Source organism: Patagioenas fasciata, chromosome 4 (assembly GCF_037038585.1).
Source record: "Patagioenas fasciata isolate bPatFas1 chromosome 4, bPatFas1.hap1, whole genome shotgun sequence".
Taxonomy (NCBI): Eukaryota; Metazoa; Chordata; class Aves; order Columbiformes; family Columbidae; genus Patagioenas; species Patagioenas fasciata.
Window position 1 is genome coordinate 56,419,146 of NC_092523.1, and position 20,525 is coordinate 56,439,670.

Here is a 20,525-nt window from a genome sequence, read left to right on the forward strand (position 1 = left end):
CGCCCGCTTCCGGGGTCGGCGCGCGCGCGCTAATCAGGGAGGACCCGGCCTAGCCCCCGCCGGCACGCGCGCGCAGCCAACGCGCGAATATAGACTTATAGACTTATACACTTTATACACTTTACACGTGCCGCCACACGGCTGCGTGGAGGAGGTGGGCGGGGGGCCCGTCCTGGCTTTTATCCCCGCGGCCGGGCTCTGCCCGCGCGGGACGCTTGCCGCCACGTGACCGCCGCCGCGCGGCGGCCCCTCTAGCCTGCCGGCGGCCCCGCTCTATGGTCGGAGGAGGTCTGCGGGCGCGCGGCGGGGACGGCGGGCCGGCGAACATGGCGGCCGCGGTGAGGCAGGACCTGGCGCAGCTGATGAACTCCAGCGGCTCCCACAAGGACCTGGCGGGCAAGTGAGTGCTGGCGCCGGCTTCCCCGTGGCGTGGTGAGGCAGTGAAGGGCCGTTGGGGGGCTGTAGGGGAGGCTGCAGGGCCCTGGGCGGGGCGGGGTGGGAAGCAGGCTCTTGCCGGAAAAAAAAGCCAAACGAACAAACAAAAAACCCCAACCACTTTTGGTTCTTAATTTTTTGTTCGTTTTTCGTTTCTGGCGACGGCTTGCTCAGCGCTGGCCGTGTCCCAGCACAGGGTCCCGCTCGGGGCCTGAGCTCTTGGCCGCCACTCCCTCCTGTCTGCTGTAAATATGTCGCTATCTCTATTATTCATTTTTCTATTTTTTCATTAGGTGAGTGTTTTGAATGTCAAACCTTTGAGGTTTGAGCTCCTCGCAGTTCAATGTGTCACGTAGCTTTTCTTTCCCCTCGCGGGTTCAGTCAGAAGTCGATCAGTTCGACTGAAATTCTTGAGCCCCAGCTCAGTTGGTTATTTTTCAGAGGAACTGCTTCACCCCTTGGAGTTTAATGTAAAAACTTCGAAGCATTCCCCTCAAAATATGGCTTCAACTTGAATGTAGTACTTCATTACTGTTGCAAACACTGAGGTTAAGGCCCAGGCAAAGTTTAATAAGCTTTGTGAAGCATGAAAACTGAAGTAGGTATTTTTTCAGGAATAAGCGCTTAAAAACGCGTAGTCTGTGCCTGTGCTCAAGTGGCCTTGACGTATTTTTACCGCCCACTCCCAGCACCATTTCTCCTTGAATGTGGCATTTTGAACGTTTGACTCACTTTGTTAATCTTAATTCATGAGAGAGATAGTTTTAATTGCTTTTTCTACGCACTATCCTAGGGACTTGTTTGGGGTTTTTTAACCTTCAAAATTGCATGTATATTCATAGATAACAAAATTATGAGCTATGTTATCTGATAATCTAGCCCTAGAATTGAAAAAGAGCAGGATACCAATTCCAGGTGAATGTGTCTGACATATGAATGCAAACAATTTGGAAAATTGCCACCTCAGAGGTATAGCAAATAGAAGCAAAAGGAGCACTCTGCCATAGAAAATGAACAGAAAACCATAACTAGTTAGGCAAAAAAATATGCCTTGTGAGTGATTTTTTTTTTTTTCCCTAATCTGTGGACAGATATCGCCAAATATTGGAAAAAGCCATTCAACTGTCAGATGTAGAACAACTTGAAGCTTTGAAAGCTTTTGTAGAAGCAAGTAAGTGCATCTGGTATCATTGCTTGCACACTGAGTGAAGGCCTGAGGTCTATGGTTTTGCATGTTTGTTAGCTGTATATGAGGTTGTGTAAATACATTATATTTTACTCCTATTGGAACTCAAACACAACTAGGAGAGGAACCATCATTGCCATATTCAGAAGTTTAGGGAAAATGGACTCATAAGCTTTGTAAGTTACTATAACTTTCCAGCCTGTCAGTGTGACAGTGTCAGAAGGTGAAAACATGAAGCAATCTCTGTTGGATGCTCAGATTGATGCTGCATGCTGAGTGGTATTTAAACTAACAACTCCCTTCTTCCCTGGTCTCAAGTTAGTCTGGAAAACTGTCAAGAAGAAATGGTTACGGATTTTTTTGTGTATGTTTGTGTTGCTTGGACATTTGGCTTATTGAATAGCTCTATAAATTATACCTGTTGTAATTTTTAAGTTCAGAATAAACTTGGTGAAATTTAGCCTAAAGATTTACTTTGTCCAAGATGTTTCTGTAGTTGAGAACGGTGATTCAGAATGAAACATCTTTCTAAACTATAAATAAGAGTGAGAAATGCATTATTTTCTGTTAGGGGTTAGAACTCTGGTGACCTCTAGTGTCACCATTTCCAAGGGGAAAAAAAAATCACTTTAAAAACAAACAAAAAAGCCCCTTCACTTAGATACAGATCTAAAAACTTGAAATATTCAAGCTTAACATAAGAACAAATGATCACTTTCAGTGAAGACACTGACAAGCATTGTATCCATCTTGTGTTTTTCTTCCATGTGTCTCTGAACCAGTGGTAAACGAGAATGTCAGTCTAGTGATCTCACGTCAGCTGCTGACAGATTTCTGTACTCATCTTCCAAGTCTTCCTGACAGCACAGCCAAAGAAATTTACCACTTCACCTTGGAAAAGATACAGCCTAGAGTTATTTCATTTGAAGAGCAGGTGAGAGATAAATGATGAGGGATTTTTGGTTTGCAGGCTTGGCTTTGTTGTGTTGTTGTTTTTTTTTTTTTCCTTCTGTGCTGACTGTTTTCAAGTCTTTAAAATGCTGTTCGAAACAGACATTTCTGTTTAGAGTCCAATTTTGTGAAAACTTGTGTGAAATGCAGAGAGTATATAGGACCATGCAAAGAATACAGACTTCGTCTCTTCATCTGGATGCTGGACATGTAATTCCCGCGCTACCAGAAAATGTGTTCTTACAATGAAATAATACTTGAGCTACTGGAAGCACTGTCGAGAGACAGACTTGTACTCATTGTGTTGCATCTTACCCATATAATAGAACAGGCAGGTGATGTGAAGAGAGAAGCATCTTGAGAAATAGTTTTTGTTTCAAAATAAGTATCTGTTTGTATATATATATTTAAGCTATAACCATTTTAAAAAGAAAAATTGTTTTCATGAAATCCCAGTTCTACATTTACCTGCTGAATCTACTGCCATTCTTTTTCAATTTGTTTCTTGGTTTTTGTTGTACAAGTATTCACCATTGTCTGGGAGTTCTTACAAAAGATGTTTATACAAAAAAGCCTTTAGGATCTAGTACTTGAGCAGAAAAGCAAGGCAGTTTCTGTCACAATTTGTATTTGCTTTTCTTTACCTTTTGTCTTTTAAAGCAGTTTTTATTCTAAGTCTTAACTGAATGTGTGCCTATATGTTGTGATGGTTATGCATAAATGAAGTCTAAAAAAACAGGTGATTTCTTGTTTTTTCAACCACACTTTTGGGTATAAAGCCTGGATTGTATGCATGGATATTTCGTCTGTTGACAGGTGCTCTACAAAGTAGAACTTTTTGCATTAGGATCTCGTCATAGTTCACCTCATTCATATCTCACAGGCATGGTAGGAGGTATAACTGCAAGAAATGACATGTGAATCTTGGTGCTTCAGTTCTTAAAAACCTTGTTTCATCTTTTTCAAAGCTTTAGAAAAGGTTACTACTTAGCACTCCCTGAAGATAAACTCATTTAACTTGTCACAAGCTTAGGTGGAAATGCTTCAAGTCAGTACTCAGATTTAAAAAGCTCGGTTTTAAAGCTTGATGCGGGAGTCCCACACAGGACTCCTTGTGTGGGAGGAGTTGCACCCGTGTATGTTGCCGTATCTGTGAAACTGGGGTATCAGTTGAGGGGGTTCATGAACAAGAACAAATACTGGGAATGTTAATACAGAACTATTCAACTTCTATAATGTTTGCTACTTATGTTGTTATTGTTTAGGTTGCTTCAATAAGGCAACATCTTGCATCAATCTATGAGAAAGAAGAGGACTGGAGGAATGCAGCACAAGTATTGGTGGGGATCCCATTGGAAACAGGGCAAAAGTACGTACACGGTTGTGTTGTTAAATATGCTTACTGCCTTTGTACTGAACTAGACCACTAAGTGATAATTTTGAGGTTGCATATTTTCCCAGAGTTTTAGTAGTTCGGGCCAGAACTACTGCCAGATGACAGAAGTGTAGCTTTAAAACCATGTGTTAAAGTAAACAGTTCAGTGGGTCAAAATACTGCACTGGAAGTTTTGCACTATTTATTAGTCTGTTGATAAACAGCTTTTTTCATGGTATTTTACAAAAATGCTTCTAAGGTTACAAAAGGCTCTTGAAAGGTGGCAGTTCTTCCATGTGTTTGCCTTTACAGTTCAACCTGAAGACACAAGTTTGGAAAGGGATATTAACAAATGCAGTTGAGGTTTTGTCGTTGGTTGTTTGGAGTTTGTTTTTTAAGTCTAGAACCCTTGCTGTTAGTTTTCTCTGGCTGTCCTTTCTCACCTGTTTCTCTGTATGCATGTAGAAGGAATTGCTGTAGGCTTTGCCCATTTAGCGCTTATTTGGTCCGATTCAAGTTTGCCTTTTTACTCAAGTGGCTCACCATTTATGGCAAACTTCCAATCCACTAAAACCAGATTATTAGAGTGTATGTTTGTGTCTTGGTGGACAGCATTATTTCTATTGGTGTTTGTAGGAGCCAGGTCTATATTGGCATTCATCTCAAACTTTCTTACCCTGAATGGAAAGCACTAATTTTGGAAGAGAGCGTTAATTAGGGAAGAATAAAGCAGGGTAAAGTGAAAATTGCCAAGTACTTAAGAATCTATATATGTTTAGAACAGAAAAGAGCAAGGGTAGTTTGGAGCAACTCTGAGCATTTGCTTTTCTGTTTCTCTACAGACAGTACAATGTAGATTATAAACTGGAGACCTACCTGAAAATTGCCAGACTGTATCTGGAAGATGACGACCCAGTTCAAGCAGAAGCTTATATTAATAGAGCTTCCCTGCTTCAGAATGAATCAACTAATGAACAGCTGCAAATCCATTATAAGGTTGTCTAACTTAGTTTATTGCCTTCTTCTTCTAAAGGGAAATCATGCCACATTGAGATGTTTCTATACAATGCCACTAAAACTCTTGTAATGAGAAAAGAGACAAAAAGAAAAGGCTTCTAAATGGCCTTGGGAGCTTGAGAGCCACATCTTAGCAATAATTAGACAGCTCATTCCTTATGATTTTGGGGGAAGTTTGTAAAGGTTCCATAAATGCCGGCTTTACTGATTGAAAACAAATCATAGGCTTCAAAACTTCTGAAATATTGTTGAAAATATTGCCTCTGCCTTTGTCCGTAAATATAAGAGGAAAAATAATCATGTCTGATATTAGAGACAACAGAAGGCCTCTCACCCTGTACTTAAATAATAAGTACTATCCAGGAAAGTAGCTTTAAGTCTCAGGTAGTAAAGTAACTGACTTTACTGCTTGTTTGTGGGTTTACTGTATAAATAGTTTGTATGATAATTTCGCAAACCATTTTAGTTACTGGGATCAGTAGTCATAGCTATGGCATGACAGCACCATTCAAGTGTGGTGGTGGTGTTTAAAATTCTACAGCAGAAAGCGGATGTGCCATGAGGTGTAACTTAGGATGCGGTGGTGCTCGTTGTTGGTTTTCCCTTTTATTTTTTCTCTTCTGGTGCTATGTTTTAAAGTGTGCGCTCAGTTGGAAGTGTAAATATTTACTGTAAGCATTAGAAAAGCACAAAGGAATGGAGAGGAGAAATACGAGGTGTTACAGCGCTGAAAGGGAAAGGCAAACACTTGAAACATGAATTGCTACTTAAATGCTAGCTGTCAGTGTCAGTAGTGAAGGGAAAGCTTACATAAGTACAGTATTAGCTGTACAATATTTCATTTACTGAGTTTATGGCATTTTTACATTTGCAATGTTTAACATATGAATAGTGCTGGGCAATGCCCTTTCAAATGCTTTCTGTGATACTTTAGCAAGGCATTTCCAAGTCAAGCTAATAGTTTGAAGACACAGATTTCCCTAGGGTGCACTAGAGCAATATTTATTGAAGCTGTCACTTGATACTGTGGGAATGTATACACACCTGTGTTACGCAGCCACCGCTGTTAGTTTTCTTTCTGTGAGACATATTTTCTATCTAGGTTTGCTATGCTCGAGTTCTTGATTACAGAAGAAAGTTCATTGAGGCTGCCCAAAGATACAACGAACTGTCCTATAAGAGCATAGTCCATGAAACTGAGCGACTGGAGGCATTGAAGCATGCTTTGCATTGCACTATTTTGGCATCGGCAGGTAAAACACACATTACATTTTTGTATAAAAGACCCAACATAGGTATTTCCTATCCCCTGAAGCAAGCCAGCTTGTGCATTACTTGTGGGAAGGGTGATCTTGTCACTAAGACTTGGTGAGGAATCCGAAATTGTGAACACAGCGTCAAAATTATTTATTAGCATAGTGTTAACTCAGAGTTGGATTATTAATACTTCTGTGTCTTTGCCAGTGATAAGCTGGCATCTGCTAAAGATGCAGGAGATAGTGGCAAACAGTGTTTTGGAACTGAACACAACTGAGTTCCTTTGGTAGAGCTTTGTTGGTTAATTGCATGTATTGAGAAAAAAAAAATGATAACTGTGGTGTTTACCTGTGTCACAGTTTAAGGCAAGGTGGCAATAAACCGTGGCAGATGCTCCCTGTTACTCCCTCACTTCCTACCACCCCTTTCCTTTAGATCGGAAAGGTGATAGGGAAGATAAGGGGGAAGGAAGAGAGACTTGGACTTCAAGTTGGAAGGTTCTAAAGGCTTTTACTAATGCTACTAATAAATAGAGAATGTATACAAAATATAAAAAAACAATCTCAAATGCTCAATGTGGAGCTGGCGTCACTCCAGCAGCAGGAGCTGGGTGTGTGGAGCTGGCGGCTCCAGGAGGTGCAGGCCAGACCCCCGGAAGTCATGAGCAGGACTTCACAGCAAACCGGAACCTGGTTGCAGGGATGCAGGGCCCGAGGCCTGTAGATCACAGGCAGACAGGCAGGGTTCTTTCTAGATGACGGCCATGGTCGAAGAGAGAGTGACACTCTTATGTAGGGGGTATGACGGTTATCGGATGGGATACTCAGTTGATCCTCAGGTGGTCAGTTCTAGTCACCTGGTCCATCCACCCCTCCTCAAACATGCCCCTCTCACAACAGAACGTGGGAAAACTGATTAGTCTTTCTTGGCTACCATAGTAATAAATCTAAATGTGAGCTTCTTCAGCATTCCATTGGTCTTCTTATCAGCACCGAGTACAGCATCCTAGGAAAAATATGCAGGCTAAAATTCAGAAAAGTACAACCACTTAGAAGAACTCAGCTGAAAGAAAAATGACTAAAAGAGAACTGGTCTTTTTCTAACAAAACCATGACAACCTGTAAATGTTCAATGATTTGGCGATCATTTATGGGCATCTTTCTTGATTCTTCTAGGACAACAGCGTTCCCGCATGCTTGCTACACTATTCAAGGATGAGAGATGCCAGCAGCTTGCAGCCTATGGCATCCTGGAGAAAATGTATCTTGACAGAATTATCCGTGGAAATCAACTGCAAGAGTTTGCAGCTATGCTAATGCCTCACCAAAAAGCAACTACTGCTGATGGTACATATTTCTCTAAAACTTTGTAATGTTAGGTGTTCATCCACAGGAGCCAGATTTGCCCATTACAGCAAGAGGTGTGATGGAAAAGAATTTAGTATTGCCTATATGATTATTTAAAAGTTATTTCCCAGAAAGTTACCCTCATGAGTATGGTTCAATAGTAAAGCTTCTTAGCCATAGTTCGTCTTTCTAATTGGCTGCTAAGGTTTTGAAATACTCTTCTGGAAGCTTGTAAAAATGTGGTTTCTTTGTCCTCTTCATTGATGGCTTCCCAGTGTTTCTAACCTTGTATCTGGCCTTTAGAGCTTCTCCAATTCTAAGTCAGTGTTTTAAACAGAATGCTCAGAAACGTGTGACATGCACATAGGCTGTAAATTGTCTGTGTGCATGGTAAATTTATTTGAACTGCTTTGTGACTGTTGACAGATGGTGAGGCAACGATTTGGACCTCACACTGTCTCCAAATGGTTTTCTGATCCATCCCACTGACATCTTACTGGCTTTGTTCTTCCTGAAACCTCTGAACAGTGAGAAATCATGTGAAGTAATAACTTCACTGGAATTCTAAACACATTGGTCTCAATTTTCTGAATTAGATGAATACTGAAGTGGAAAAATACAGAAGCATGAAGTACCTCTCAATCGGGCAAATCTTCCTGTTCAACAATACTCGTTAAGGACAAATAAACAACTGTGTAATTGCAGAGGTGAAAACTGGTTAAAGGTTCTTATTAACAATAAGCTGCAGTCCTTTCCTTTGTTTGTGTGTTGTTTATTTATAACCCATACTCTTTGTCTTTATGAGTTAAAGAATGCCAGTTAGTTGGTATTTAATAATATGCTTATCTTCAGCTGGAGGTTAAAGGTCAAATTAGTTAAATTACTAAATCAAGAAGAGAGAAATTACATGAGGGTAATTACAAGCACAGTAAAAGAGAGGTTTGTTGTACCCCTGAGATGTGTAATGAATGAAAAAAAAAAAAAATTCATTTAGCAAGTTTGAACTGGTCACAGGAGGTCAGACTCCCTCAATTCAGATGTTGGGTCTTGTAGCAAAACCGAGGGCTCCACGTGATTATTCTAGAAATTAAAACAGGGTTTAAGCTACCTATCTTAAAACCAACCACGTGACATCCATTTCTTTTTGATGACTGTCTTCTGTCTACCATAAACTGATGCAAGGCAGGTGCATCTGGACCTTCTGCAGACATAACCCTTGGGAAAAAAAGGCATTTTCCATCTGCTGTACAATATAAACCATGTATTTTAGTCTTACAGTAATGGATTCTTTTTCTCATCCAACCCCTAAGGTTCCAGTATCCTGGACAGAGCTGTTATTGAACACAACTTACTATCTGCAAGCAAACTTTACAACAACATTACTTTTGAAGAGCTTGGAGCGTTACTAGAAATCCCTGCAGCCAAGGTACCAGTTTTCTACGTATTGGGTAAAAACAACGAGTATCAGGGACATGAGAAAACAGCTGTGGTAAATATTAGGAAAATTAGTTAAATATTAGGAAATCATTAAATATAATAAATAAGTATTCCATGTTTTGAGGAAGGCTGAATATCTAGCATATCTTATGAGAAGGAAAGGTACGTGATGTGGAGTGAACAACAGTGGAGTTAGATGCTGCTGATACAACTTTCATAATTAGTCATTTCTGTAGAGCTTTTTTCCCTGCCACGTGTGAAGAGGATGAAAGACCCATAAGGACTATTGAGTCTTAATAATATTTAACTTATTTCATAATGGAAAAAGTTTTTAACTTCTTTCTTCATTGTTTCAGGCAGAAAAGATAGCTTCTCAGATGATAACGGAGGGTCGCATGAATGGATTCATTGATCAGATTGATGGAATTGTTCATTTTGAGAGTAAGTTTGACCATGGTAATTTACTTTTTTTTAGCACCATTCAGAGCAAGCTTTTTGAGTTGTTACCTTACAACCTACAGAAATTTGAGTTTCTTAGTATCTTCCATCTGAAGTGAGCTTGGTGCCTCTTGCTCTGGCCAGGAGGTGGCAGGGTTTGCGGTAACAGTGAACCACACTTCACCCACCCTCCCTCCTTGCTCCACCTTCTCTTACCCACAGGAAAGTGTGAATTTATTCCATTGGTCGCCTCGTAGGAACAGGTTCACCAGGAAGTTCTCTGTTCACTTCTTCTTTGCAATGCAGGAGTTAGGCTTGTAATGGACAGCCAAAATCATTGTAGCTTTTGAATACAGAAATAAGCATGATGTAGCTGCAAAGAAGGCTTCTTCAGCGAGGTAGGTGAGGGCAGTGGCAGAATAAAAGGCTGCAGTTGAAAAGGCAAGGGAATTCCTAAGACTTACATTGATTTGTTTGGTGGTTTATTTTGTTTTGTTTTTCAGCTCGTGAAGCTTTGCCAACTTGGGACAAGCAGATCCAGTCACTGTGTTTCCAGGTTAACAACCTGCTGGAGAAGATAAGTCAGACAGCCCCAGAATGGACAGCACAGGCAATGGAGGCCCAGATGGCTCAGTGACTGCACAGCCATTGTCTGAATGGAGGCAATCAACCACCTGCTGTGCTGAAAGAGCAGGACTGTGAACCAAATGAATAACCCACCTTCATTTCCTCACTTTCTGCTTTCACTCTGGCTTAGGACACAATTAGGTGATACTGTGTTTGATGTGATAGTCCCCCAGTTCTCTGAGCAGAGGATGATGCTGTTGCTTCCTCTGCATTGCACTCTGCTATCCAGAAAGTTGTGATTTCCATGTAGAAGCAGCTGCAATGTCTGCAGCAAGCTTTCATTTTCGTTTATTTATTTTTTTCCCCCCACTTTATTACTACAGCTTTGTAGCTCCTTACTTCCTATGGTGCTTGTCCTGCTGTGAAAATATAAGTGCCATGTTTCTTTCAGTTGTAATTATTCTAATAAAGGCTGTTTTGAGTGTTGTAGCGACCTGGGTTGCTTTTCTTAAGCAGTACCATGAAATAAGTTGAGGTTTTGGAATTGTCAGTTTCAGGTCCTGAAAATGTTAGCTGAAAAACAGCTTGTTTCCTTCTCTGTTTATAAATTGTGAGTCTGAAATTGTAACTGAAGGAAATACAGACCCCTCTCCTGCACTGGTGCAGCTGGGCTCAGAATTATCTGTGCTTAAGAGGTGGGGTAAAGACCTCCCCCAGTGAACTCGGGGTCAGTGATGAGAACATATCACATGCGCCTTGTTTTATTCTCTGGGTCAGGACAAATTGGTGATGTAACAAAAATATCCATGGTGGTTTTGTGAAACTGGAGGTGTAGTGAAAGACTCTGACAGGTGAGGATTTTGCACTACAAAAGATTAGACACCTGAAATGGGAGTGGCTGGAGAATACAGATGATTTACATAATGAGATAGGAGTAGTGTGAACTTAAATGCTCATGCACAGCAATGAAATAACAGTGGCACATCTGATGTTTATAATTCTGGAGCTGGACACTCATTACCTGTCTGCATGGCCTGCCAGATATATGTGTCTTATTGTGCAATCTGCTGGAGAAGTTTTGATGGACAGCTCTTCCGGTAGAGGAGAAACAAGGTGGAGCTTCATCAATAGTTGTTCCTGTCCAGAACAACTATGTTTTAATCTGGGGTGATCACGTTTGGGTTGCAGTTCCAGCTTTGATGTGAATTGCCTTGGCTCTTTCATTTCAGTCAAGTAATAACACTTTCTGAGTTTTCAGTCCAACTCTGTTCATCCTAGATTTTTCATCTCATGATCTGGAGAATGGTGGTGTCCTCTCAACTCAAAGGTTTTGGCTTAATCCACAACCCTAATGCCTTTTTTTTCATTTATTTCTCTATTTGCTTATTTATTACACATGTTTATATTTTTAGTGCTGCTATATTTTTAGACAGGAGCTGGTGAAGAGTGGTTCATCCGTAAATAGGATGGACTTTGTGTCAACCTAGCAGGTGGTATTTCTGAGTCCCAAAACAACTGGCCAAGTCAGTTATGATGGCTCCCAGTTGGCAGCATCCTATAGTTTCTGTGGGAGGGTGAGTGGTGGCAGAACAGCTGTGGGAGTAGGAAGGAGCTGCCCGCCTCTTGACATGTTTCATGTAAAAGAGCAGTGGTAGAAAATCTCCCAGATCAAGGTTGGTTGCCTGTTGACCTTCAGTGTGGGCCGACATAGTCCAGTCAAGGGTCTCTGTTTACTCAGGCTGGTGTCTGGCACTCTGGGCACTCCCCTCTGATACCCTTGAGGCTCATCAGTCTTACTAAGTAACCTCCTGCATTACCCTCTAATGCAGCGGACATAAATAATTTATTTGCTACAGGAGAGACACTGGTATTTCAGTAGATGGCAGTAAGAGCCAGGCTGACAAGAGCCAGTCTTGCGTGCGCTGTAGACATCGGTGCAGTTCTGCTTGTTCCAGAACTCGGAACTAGCCCTGGTGATCCGTTGGACAGCTTCTTTTATTTCCGGGTGACCTTATTTCCTCTCAGTTCTCCTGATTACTTAGAAGGCAAGTGTAGTGGCAAAACATTTATACAGACTGTAGGACAGTTAGATCATAGAATGCTACAGATTGGAAGGGACCTCGAAAGGTCATGTAGTCCAATCCCCCTGCCAGAGCAGGAACACCTAGATGAGGCTAAATAGGAACATGTCCAGGTGGGTTTTGAATGTCTCAGAGTAAGAGACTCCACAACCTCCCTAGGCAGCCTGTTCCAGTGCTCTGTTACCCTCACTGAGAAGAAGTTTCTTCTCAAGTTTAAGTGGAACCTCTTGTGTTCCAGCTTAAACCCATTACCCCTTGTCCTATCATTATTTGTCACCAAGAAGAGCCTGGCTCCATCTTCGTGACACTCACCCTTTGTACATTTGTGAACATTGATAAGGTCACCCCTCAGTCTGCTCATCTCCAAACTAAAGAGACCCAGCTCCCTCAGTCTTTCCTCATAAGGGAGATGCTCCACTCCCTTAATTGTCTTTGTTGCCCTGCACTGGACCCTCTCCAGCAGTTCCCTGTCCTTCTTGAACTGAGGGGCCCAGAACTGGACACAATATTCCAGGTGTGGTCTCACCAGGGCAGAGTAGAGGGGAAGGAGAACCTCTCCCGATCTACTAACCACCCCCCTTCTAATACACCCCAGGATGCCATTGGCCTTCTTGGCCACAAGGGCACAGTGCTGGCTCATGGTCATCCTGCTGTCCACCAGAATCCCCAGGTCCCTCTCCCCTACACTGCTCTCCAACAGGTTGTTCCCTAACTTATACTGGAACCTGGGGTTGTTCCTCTCCAGGTGCAATACTCTACATTTGTCCTTGTTATATTTAATTAAATTTTTCCTGCCCAACTCTCCAACCTGTCCAGGTCTCGCTGGATGGCAGCACAGCCTTCTGGTGTGTCAGCCACTCCTCCCAGCTTAGTGTCATCAGCAAACTTGGTGATAGTACACTCTAGTCCCTCGTCCAAGTCATTGATGAATATATTGAACAGTACTGGCCCCAGCACTGACCCTTGAGGCACTCCACTAGATACTGGCCTCCAACTAGACTCTGCCCCATTGACCACGACTCTCTGGCTTCTTTCCTTCAGCCAGTTCCCAGTCCACCTCGCTATCCGATCATCCAGACCACACTCCCTCAGTTTAGCTATGAGAATGCTGTGGGATACTGTGTCAAATGCTTTACTGAAGTCAAGGTAGACCACGTGCACCGCCCTGCCATCATCTGTCCACCTCGTTATATCTTCATAAAAGGCGATGAGGTTGCTCCTCCTCAGGGCTATGGTGATGTGATGGAACCGACGGTGAGCTGTGGTGAGGACAGACTCATCACAGCCGGGACGATATGTAACTCTGAAACACCGGGCAGCGCATCTTTATTTCAAAGGGGAACACACACCTAGCACAAAGAATTTTATTCTACACAAGACACAGGGATGTCCTGGGCAGCTGCGCAGCAACATGGTCTCTGCAGAGTTCTGGTGGAAAATGAGGGAGCCCTGCACGTTGCAGTGGACCCTCATCTTCCAAACTTGCACACAAGGATAACACTTCACCATCAGATGACAGCAGAAACTCGGACGGCTCTGAAAAAGTAGGGAGGGGAAAGGAAGGAAAAACTAGGAAGGAAGGAGGAAAAAAGGACAGAAAAGCTAAGAAAAAAAAAGGGGGGTGGAGGGGAAAAGAAGGAAAAAAGGAAGGAAAAAAAATGGAAGAAAAAAGGATAAACTAGGAAAAAGGAGGGGGGAGGAAAAAAAGGAAGGAAAAACTAGGGAAAAAAGGAGAAAAAACCACTAGCTTCTGAAGAACTAGGCAGCGCTCAAAAGAATTTACAATCCCACACACTAACCCTAACCCCAACCCTAACCCTAACTGTAACCCCTAATTCTAAACCTAACTCTAACCCTAACTGTAACCCTAACCATAACCGTAATGACCCTAAACCTAACCCTAACCATAACCCCAATGACCCTAACCCTAACGCTAATGACCCTAACCCTAATTCTAACCCTAATGACCCTAACCCTATCCGTAACCCTAGCACTAACCCTAACCATAATGACCCTTACACTAGCCCTAACCCTAACCCTTAACTCTAACACTAATGACCCTAACCCTAACCATAACTGTAACCCTAACCATAATGACCCTAACACTAGCCCTAACCCTAACCCTTAACTCTAACACTAATGACCCTAACCCTAACTCTAACCCTAACCCTAATGACCTTAACCCTAACCCCAACCCTAACCCTAAACCTAACCATGACCCTAATGACCCTAACCCTAACCCCAACCCTAATGACCCTAATCCTAACCCTTAACCCTAACCATAACTCTAACCCTAACCCCAATGACCCTAACCCTAACCGTTAACCCTAACCCTAACCCTAAACCTAACCCTAATGACCCTAACCCTAACCCTATCCATAACCCTAGCTCTAACCCTAACACTAATGATCCTAACCCTACCCGTCACCCCAGCCCTAACCCTAACCCTAATCCTAATGAACCTAACCCTAACCTCTAACCCTAACCCCAAACCTAACCCTAACCCTAACCCAAACACTAACCCTAACCCCAACCGTAACTCTACCCTAAACCCTAAACCCTAAACCCTATCCCTAACCCCAACTCTAACCCTAACCCCAACCCCAACCCTAATCCTTACCCTAACCCCAAGCCCTAACCCCTAACCCTAACCTTAACTCTAACCTTAAACCCTAAACCCTAGCCCTAACCCTAAACCCTAACCCTAACCCTATATGTCAATATGTCAATATGGCTTAAAGCAAAACAGATCCTGGCAAACAACCCATGTGGTGTTTCTTCAGCAGAATCACTATGGCTGGAAAATGTCGTTGTACAAATGTGGTAGATTTGGGTGACAAAATGTACTAAACTTCACAGGAATTGGTGATTTGCTGGAGTTAGCTGCTCCGAGCTGATAGGATAAGAGCGAACTGATCTCATTCCAGCTATTTATTAAGGAATTCTTATCTGCTGAGGGCTGTTGTGAGAAACAGCTGCAACTCAGCATTTCTATTTACAGTCTGCAAGTAAATAGGTAATAGAACAGTAATTGTGGCAGTGAAGACAGACTGGTATGGCAAGACAGTCTGGATGGAGGGGAGTCATGAATGCAAAATAGTCCTTGAAATGGCTGTATGCAAATCAGACATAGGTATGTGAGTATTTAATTGCTTTTTAGCTTGTATATTGGCACTGGCAAAACTGTTAAGTGAAATAACCCAGAGATTTTAATACCTGTGTTTTAAAATAGATACTAAAGCATTGGGGCAATACAGCAATGTGTTGCTAGACTGATTTTAAAGAAGGCGAATGTCTTTTAGGGAGGACCTAAGGAATTTATGCTACTGAGTTATTTCAGAAAAAGTCCCAGGAGAGGCTGTGTTAGTATGTTCTCTTCTGTGAAAAGCGAGTTTATTAAACTAGGGTGAGAAATGCAATAACAAATGGGTAGAAGTTGAAAACGTGCAACTGCAATGATAAAACAAAGCTGCAATTCCTAAGAGGAGCAATAAAGCTCTGGAACTATCAAAGGGAAAGACAGATTTCCACTCCTTTGCTTTCTTAAAATGCAGACTGGCTGTCTTGCTGGAAAGTGGCTCAGTCAGCTAATACTGGCTCAGTTTAGTCCTGAGGTACCGGTGCCATTTAAGGGTCTGATCTACAGGAGGTCAGACAAGGTGACCTACTGGTCTGTTCAGGCCTTAAGCTTCTTGAAGCTACAAAGTGATTTGAAGGTAAAAAGATTTGCGCCTTCTTACTGCTATGCTGCAAGTTTTAATTATTTGTATCCTACAATGCTTGCACTTTATGGTCAGACGACAAAGCAAACAAGCTCATCAAGTAGTATCTACTTCTGGGTCTGAGTGGAAGGTTACATCACATTTTCCAAGGTATTCATGCTTCATCGGAAAGTTTGAATTTAACTAATGAAATACAGGATTAAATTCCCTTATCAGAAAGTGAGCAGCCAGAGTACCTGTTGCTACATGTGAAATATTTGGGTTTTTTTCTGTTGGGATTTGCTATAGTTAAGTTTTTCCACCCCTGGGTAGCTTTGAGCCACATGTTTGCTCAGAATTTATCTTACTGTTTCCAGTTTTTCGCTAGTCAAGGAAGCCTGTGGGGCTGGGAGACAAAAGGTCTCTGGCTTCTCAGTGGGTGCTCAGCTGAAGGAGATGGTGTTTCATTTTCTCTGGGATGTGGGCTACCCTGAACACTTAGAGCATTATGAGCAACACAGAGGCTAGGCTTTCCAGAAATGAGCTATTGCCACCTTGTGAGGAACAAACGTAGTTTCCAGCAGTGATGTTACAAGGAGTTAGGTAGCCTTGGTGAACACAGGTCCCAGGGGATGCCCTGGAAAGGTTATTCTACATTAAGCTGTTACCCGGGTACAAACAAACAAAACAGAAAAGCTGTGCAAATACATCCGCCAGCAGTGGTGGGATGTGTTCCTCTATTTGGAGACAGTATCATCCTTCTTGTTTTCACTTTCCTCTGTCAAAGGTTGGAGAGTAGCGTTACCTAAATCTGTGGGAGTCTGGCCGTGGCAATTAATTACTTTCTTGTTGGGTGTATGGTCTCTGGTTTCAAAGCCCTTTTAGGACAGCTAAGCATTTGGTCGAACTGTAGAGCTGTAGACTGGGCACCTCTGGGCATGCCTTCAGACACAACTCATGGTGAGCTCTGGGGTGCAGGTCCCTTTGGGCAGGCTGAGCAGGAGCTGAATGATGATACTGAGGGGGTGAGCGGTGTCTGGCTGCTGGTTTGGGATGCCTGAAGAGGCAGAACAACTACTGTGCAGCAATGCTTGAAGAACTAAGTGTGTTCCAACACATAGGTGCACATAGGTACATAAGCCTTTGAATCTCCTAATCACCTGGATTTTTAGTCTTGTGATTTCCTCAGTTGCCTCTTGCAGGAGAATTATCAAACATGGGTGAGAAACTGGTAATACTTGTGCCTTGCCTGCTAGTGTGGACTAGTGAGTGACACTGACATCTTATTAGTGCTGATTAGTGACAGAGCTAGTAACTTGGGGAAAACAAAAATACAAGTGGGTGATTTTCAAATCAGTCCTCCCTACCTCTCATGTGTGGGCTGTTGTGAGCAGAATGGTGGGCTGGTTTAGAAGTGCCTTCTGCTGTCAGCTTAGAGCCTGTGGCATTTGGCTTACTCTTAACATAGTTTGAAGATAGTGATTCTGGTCATAAAACTGTGCAGCTGTTCTTTGAAATCCCATCAGTCTATTGTGTCCTGGCATGAATACAGATAGCCTTTGGTAACCATGGATTGGTAAAAAACCACTGAAGAAGACTGACTGGATTATCAGTTGTAATATTTAATCGTACTGGGGTCTTGTATAATTTTTAATTAAAAAAAAAAAAAAGGTAACTGACAATTATATGTCCTGACATGCAGACAGTCAATTTGATATGCAGTTGTTCCTCTTTTCTTTGCCCGAGTACCAAGTGTTTTTACCTGATCTTGCTTTTGACATTGTGTGACCATGAATTTCTCAGCCTGTGCCAAGGGATCTTGCTGCAGCTCATGGGGCAGTTGGCCTGGAGCTGCTGCTGCTGGGGACAGAACTGGCAGAATACATACTGGCTTGTGTCAAAGTCTTATTACAAACTCATGTGTCCCTCTTGCACTCCCTGCAGACCTCATGCCAGGCACTGGAGATATTCAGGTGGCTTCATGCTGTGAGGGGAACAAGGTCATAGGCAGAATTGTGGGTCGCTGAAGAGAAAGTTGAGATTTGCTTTGCATACACACTACACGTAATGGTTTGACATAAGGCTGTTGAGGACAGATTCTGTACTTGTACAGAGTAGATGGCTTAGTTCGCACAGATGACTACTTCTGGGCCTTTCTTTCACTGAGATACTGTAATTGCTATGTTGGTTTCTGATGACTTATTTTTACTCAAATGTCTCACTAGGAGACAGATACCAGCCAGCTGCTGCCTGCTCCTGAAGGTCTGAAACAATTATGATGCTTAAAGAAGAAGATGGTTAAAGATATTCCATGTGCTTCTCCAAGCCAGTTATTTTGTTTCCCATCCTTGTAGGAGTTGGCAGACATTTTCTTCCTTTGTTGACATATTGCCATTACTTCTGTCTGCAATCAGCACCGACTGTGGTATTAGCTTGTATTATTGTAGGAGACAGTCTATGCAAATGGTTAGGTCTTCTTTCTCACCAGTACATGGCAATCAATCCCTAAGCTACTGGGGCTAGCAGAACAAACCATTGCATTTTCACAAAATGAGATATGTTCCTTGTACTTAGCTGGACTGATTTTCCTGAGACCACGACCAAGTCAGCTTAGGATTTCTGCAATTTAGATGCAACACATGGGAAGGGAGTCTGTTACCTCATGGTTCAAGGTTTTCAGAAATTAAGCATTGATTCTGTCTCACAGCAAACAAAACTAGGTTGTAGTTGGTGTATGGGACTTCTGTTAGCACCTGCAGATCTCATGTGGGTAACTGGTCTTACGTTCTTCTACACTAAGCAGGGACACTTAATGCAGCTTGAAGTCAATGCTGTTCAGTAAATTTAGCACAAGTTGTAATTGCTTTCTGAGCAGCTGTTGCAGACTTTGTCCTTAAAGAAATGTGTTTGGGGGAGCTGAAGAGTGACCCTCACCTTTTGATTGAAATTTAGTATTTTAAGCTAATTCTTAGAAGTACTTCCAAAATAGACAATAAATTAAAAATAAAACAACACCAAACACACTAAAAACCAGAACAACGAAAATGCAGCCATTGGGGATAAAGAAAACCAGACTATGTAGGGCAAGAGTTTTCCTGCAATTAACTATTTGTTCTCATAGTGGTGACCAGAGGGTTTCACAAAGGGTAGCTCTGCTTTGCAGGCAGTTTGGTCTCCTGTGCTGGCTTCATGTTAGGCAGAAAACTGATTCAGGTCCATTGCTGCTGGACACAGATGACAATTGTAGTACTCAGACTGTCTCAGCCAGGTGAAACAGCCTTTTGTGAAAGCAGCACATTCTCAGTTGTTAGTTCTGAGTGTTCACCAGCCTTTTTGTATGCTAGGTACAGTTATATACCTGTTCTGTGTCCCTTAAGAGGGTCTGGTGAGGTGCACGTGGCTGGGCCACATGCCATGGATGGGCTGGAGTTACAGCTCTGGTAGCTCAGCATATGCTGCATTTTTGCCAGTAACAGCCATAGAGTTGTACAGATGTCCCAAACTACGTGCTACAGATGTGCAAGAATGACTTAGCCTTGGTTACCAAGTGGTAGCCCATGAGAAGAAGAGAGCCCAGCTTGAGTTAGCACCACCTGAAGGCTGGTGCCCCATAAAAATGCAGCATATTTTGGCATTACATCCACTGAAGTATGTCAGCATGGGCCTACATCTGAGTGAATGATCTCTAAACGAAATGGATCACAAGGTTAAAGCATGTGCAGCAGAAGCTAGTGGAGTGCCTCAGGGGTCAGTACTGGGGCCAATATTATTCAATATATTCATTAACAATTTGGACGACGGAATTGAGTGTACTATCAGCAAGTTTGCTGGTGACACTAAGCTGGGAGGAGGGGCTGCCACACCAGAAGGCTGTGCTGCCATCCAGCGGGACCTGGACAGGCTGGAGAGTTGGGCGGGGGATAACCTGATGAAATTTAACAAGGGAAAGTGTAGAGTCCTGCATCTTGGGCAGGAACAACCCCAGGTTCCAGTATAGGTTGGGAAATCACATATTAGAGAGCAGCGTAGGGAAAAAGGACCTGGGGGTCCTGGTGGACAGCAGGATGACCATGAGCCAGCACTGTGCCCTTGTGGCCAGGAAGGCCAATGGCATCCTCGGGTATATTAGAAGGGAGGTGGTTAGTAGATCGAGAGAGGTCCTCCTTCCCCTCTACTCCGCCCTGGTGAGACCCCATCTGGAATATTGTGTCCAGTTCTGGGCCCCTCACTTCAAGAAGGACAAGGAACTGCTGGTGAGGGTCCAGCGTAGGGCAACAAAGATGATTAAGGGAGTGGAGCATCTCCCTTATGAGGAAAGACTGAGGGAGCTGGGGCTCTTTAGTTTGGAGAAGAGGAGACTGAGGGGTGACCTTATTAAAGTTTATAAATATATAAAGGGTGAGTGCCACAAGGATGGAGCCAGGCTCTTCTTGGTTGTAAACAATGGTAGGACAAGGGGTAATGGGATCAAGCTGGAACACAGGAGGTTCCACTTAAATTTGTGAAGAAACTTCTTCTCAGTGAGGGTGACAGAGCACTGGAACAGGCTGCCCAGGGGGGTTGTGGAGTCTCTTTCCCTGGAGACATTCAAAACCCGCCTGGACACATTCCTGTGTGACCTCTCCTAGGCGTTCCTGCTCCAGCAGGGAGATTGGACTAGATGATCTCTTGAGGTCCCTTCCAATCCCAAACATACTGTGATACTGTGAAAATACCCGGATTACCTAGTAGTAT

At 42.9% G+C, this 20,525-nt stretch overlaps 1 protein-coding gene across 2 annotated transcripts; it reads left to right on the forward strand.

Annotated features, from left to right (window-relative positions):
- Positions 1–22: 22 nt before the first annotated feature.
- On the forward strand, positions 23–10,502 carry COPS4 (COP9 signalosome subunit 4). Of its 2 annotated transcripts, XM_065837502.2 has the most exons (10): positions 23–400; positions 1,527–1,606; positions 2,404–2,555; positions 3,838–3,941; positions 4,790–4,943; positions 6,067–6,217; positions 7,397–7,567; positions 8,878–8,993; positions 9,361–9,445; positions 9,946–10,502. In XM_065837502.2, exons 1-10 carry the CDS (start codon positions 276–278, stop codon positions 10,077–10,079), a joined length of 1,272 nt encoding a protein of 423 aa, XP_065693574.1. In that variant the 5' UTR covers positions 23–275; the 3' UTR covers positions 10,080–10,502. The 2 variants fall into 2 exon arrangements, with proteins under 2 accessions (XP_065693574.1, XP_071664052.1); XM_071807951.1 differs by lacking the exon at positions 1,527–1,606 and having other exon boundaries at positions 331–400.
- The last annotated feature ends 10,023 nt before the right edge of the window (positions 10,503–20,525 follow it).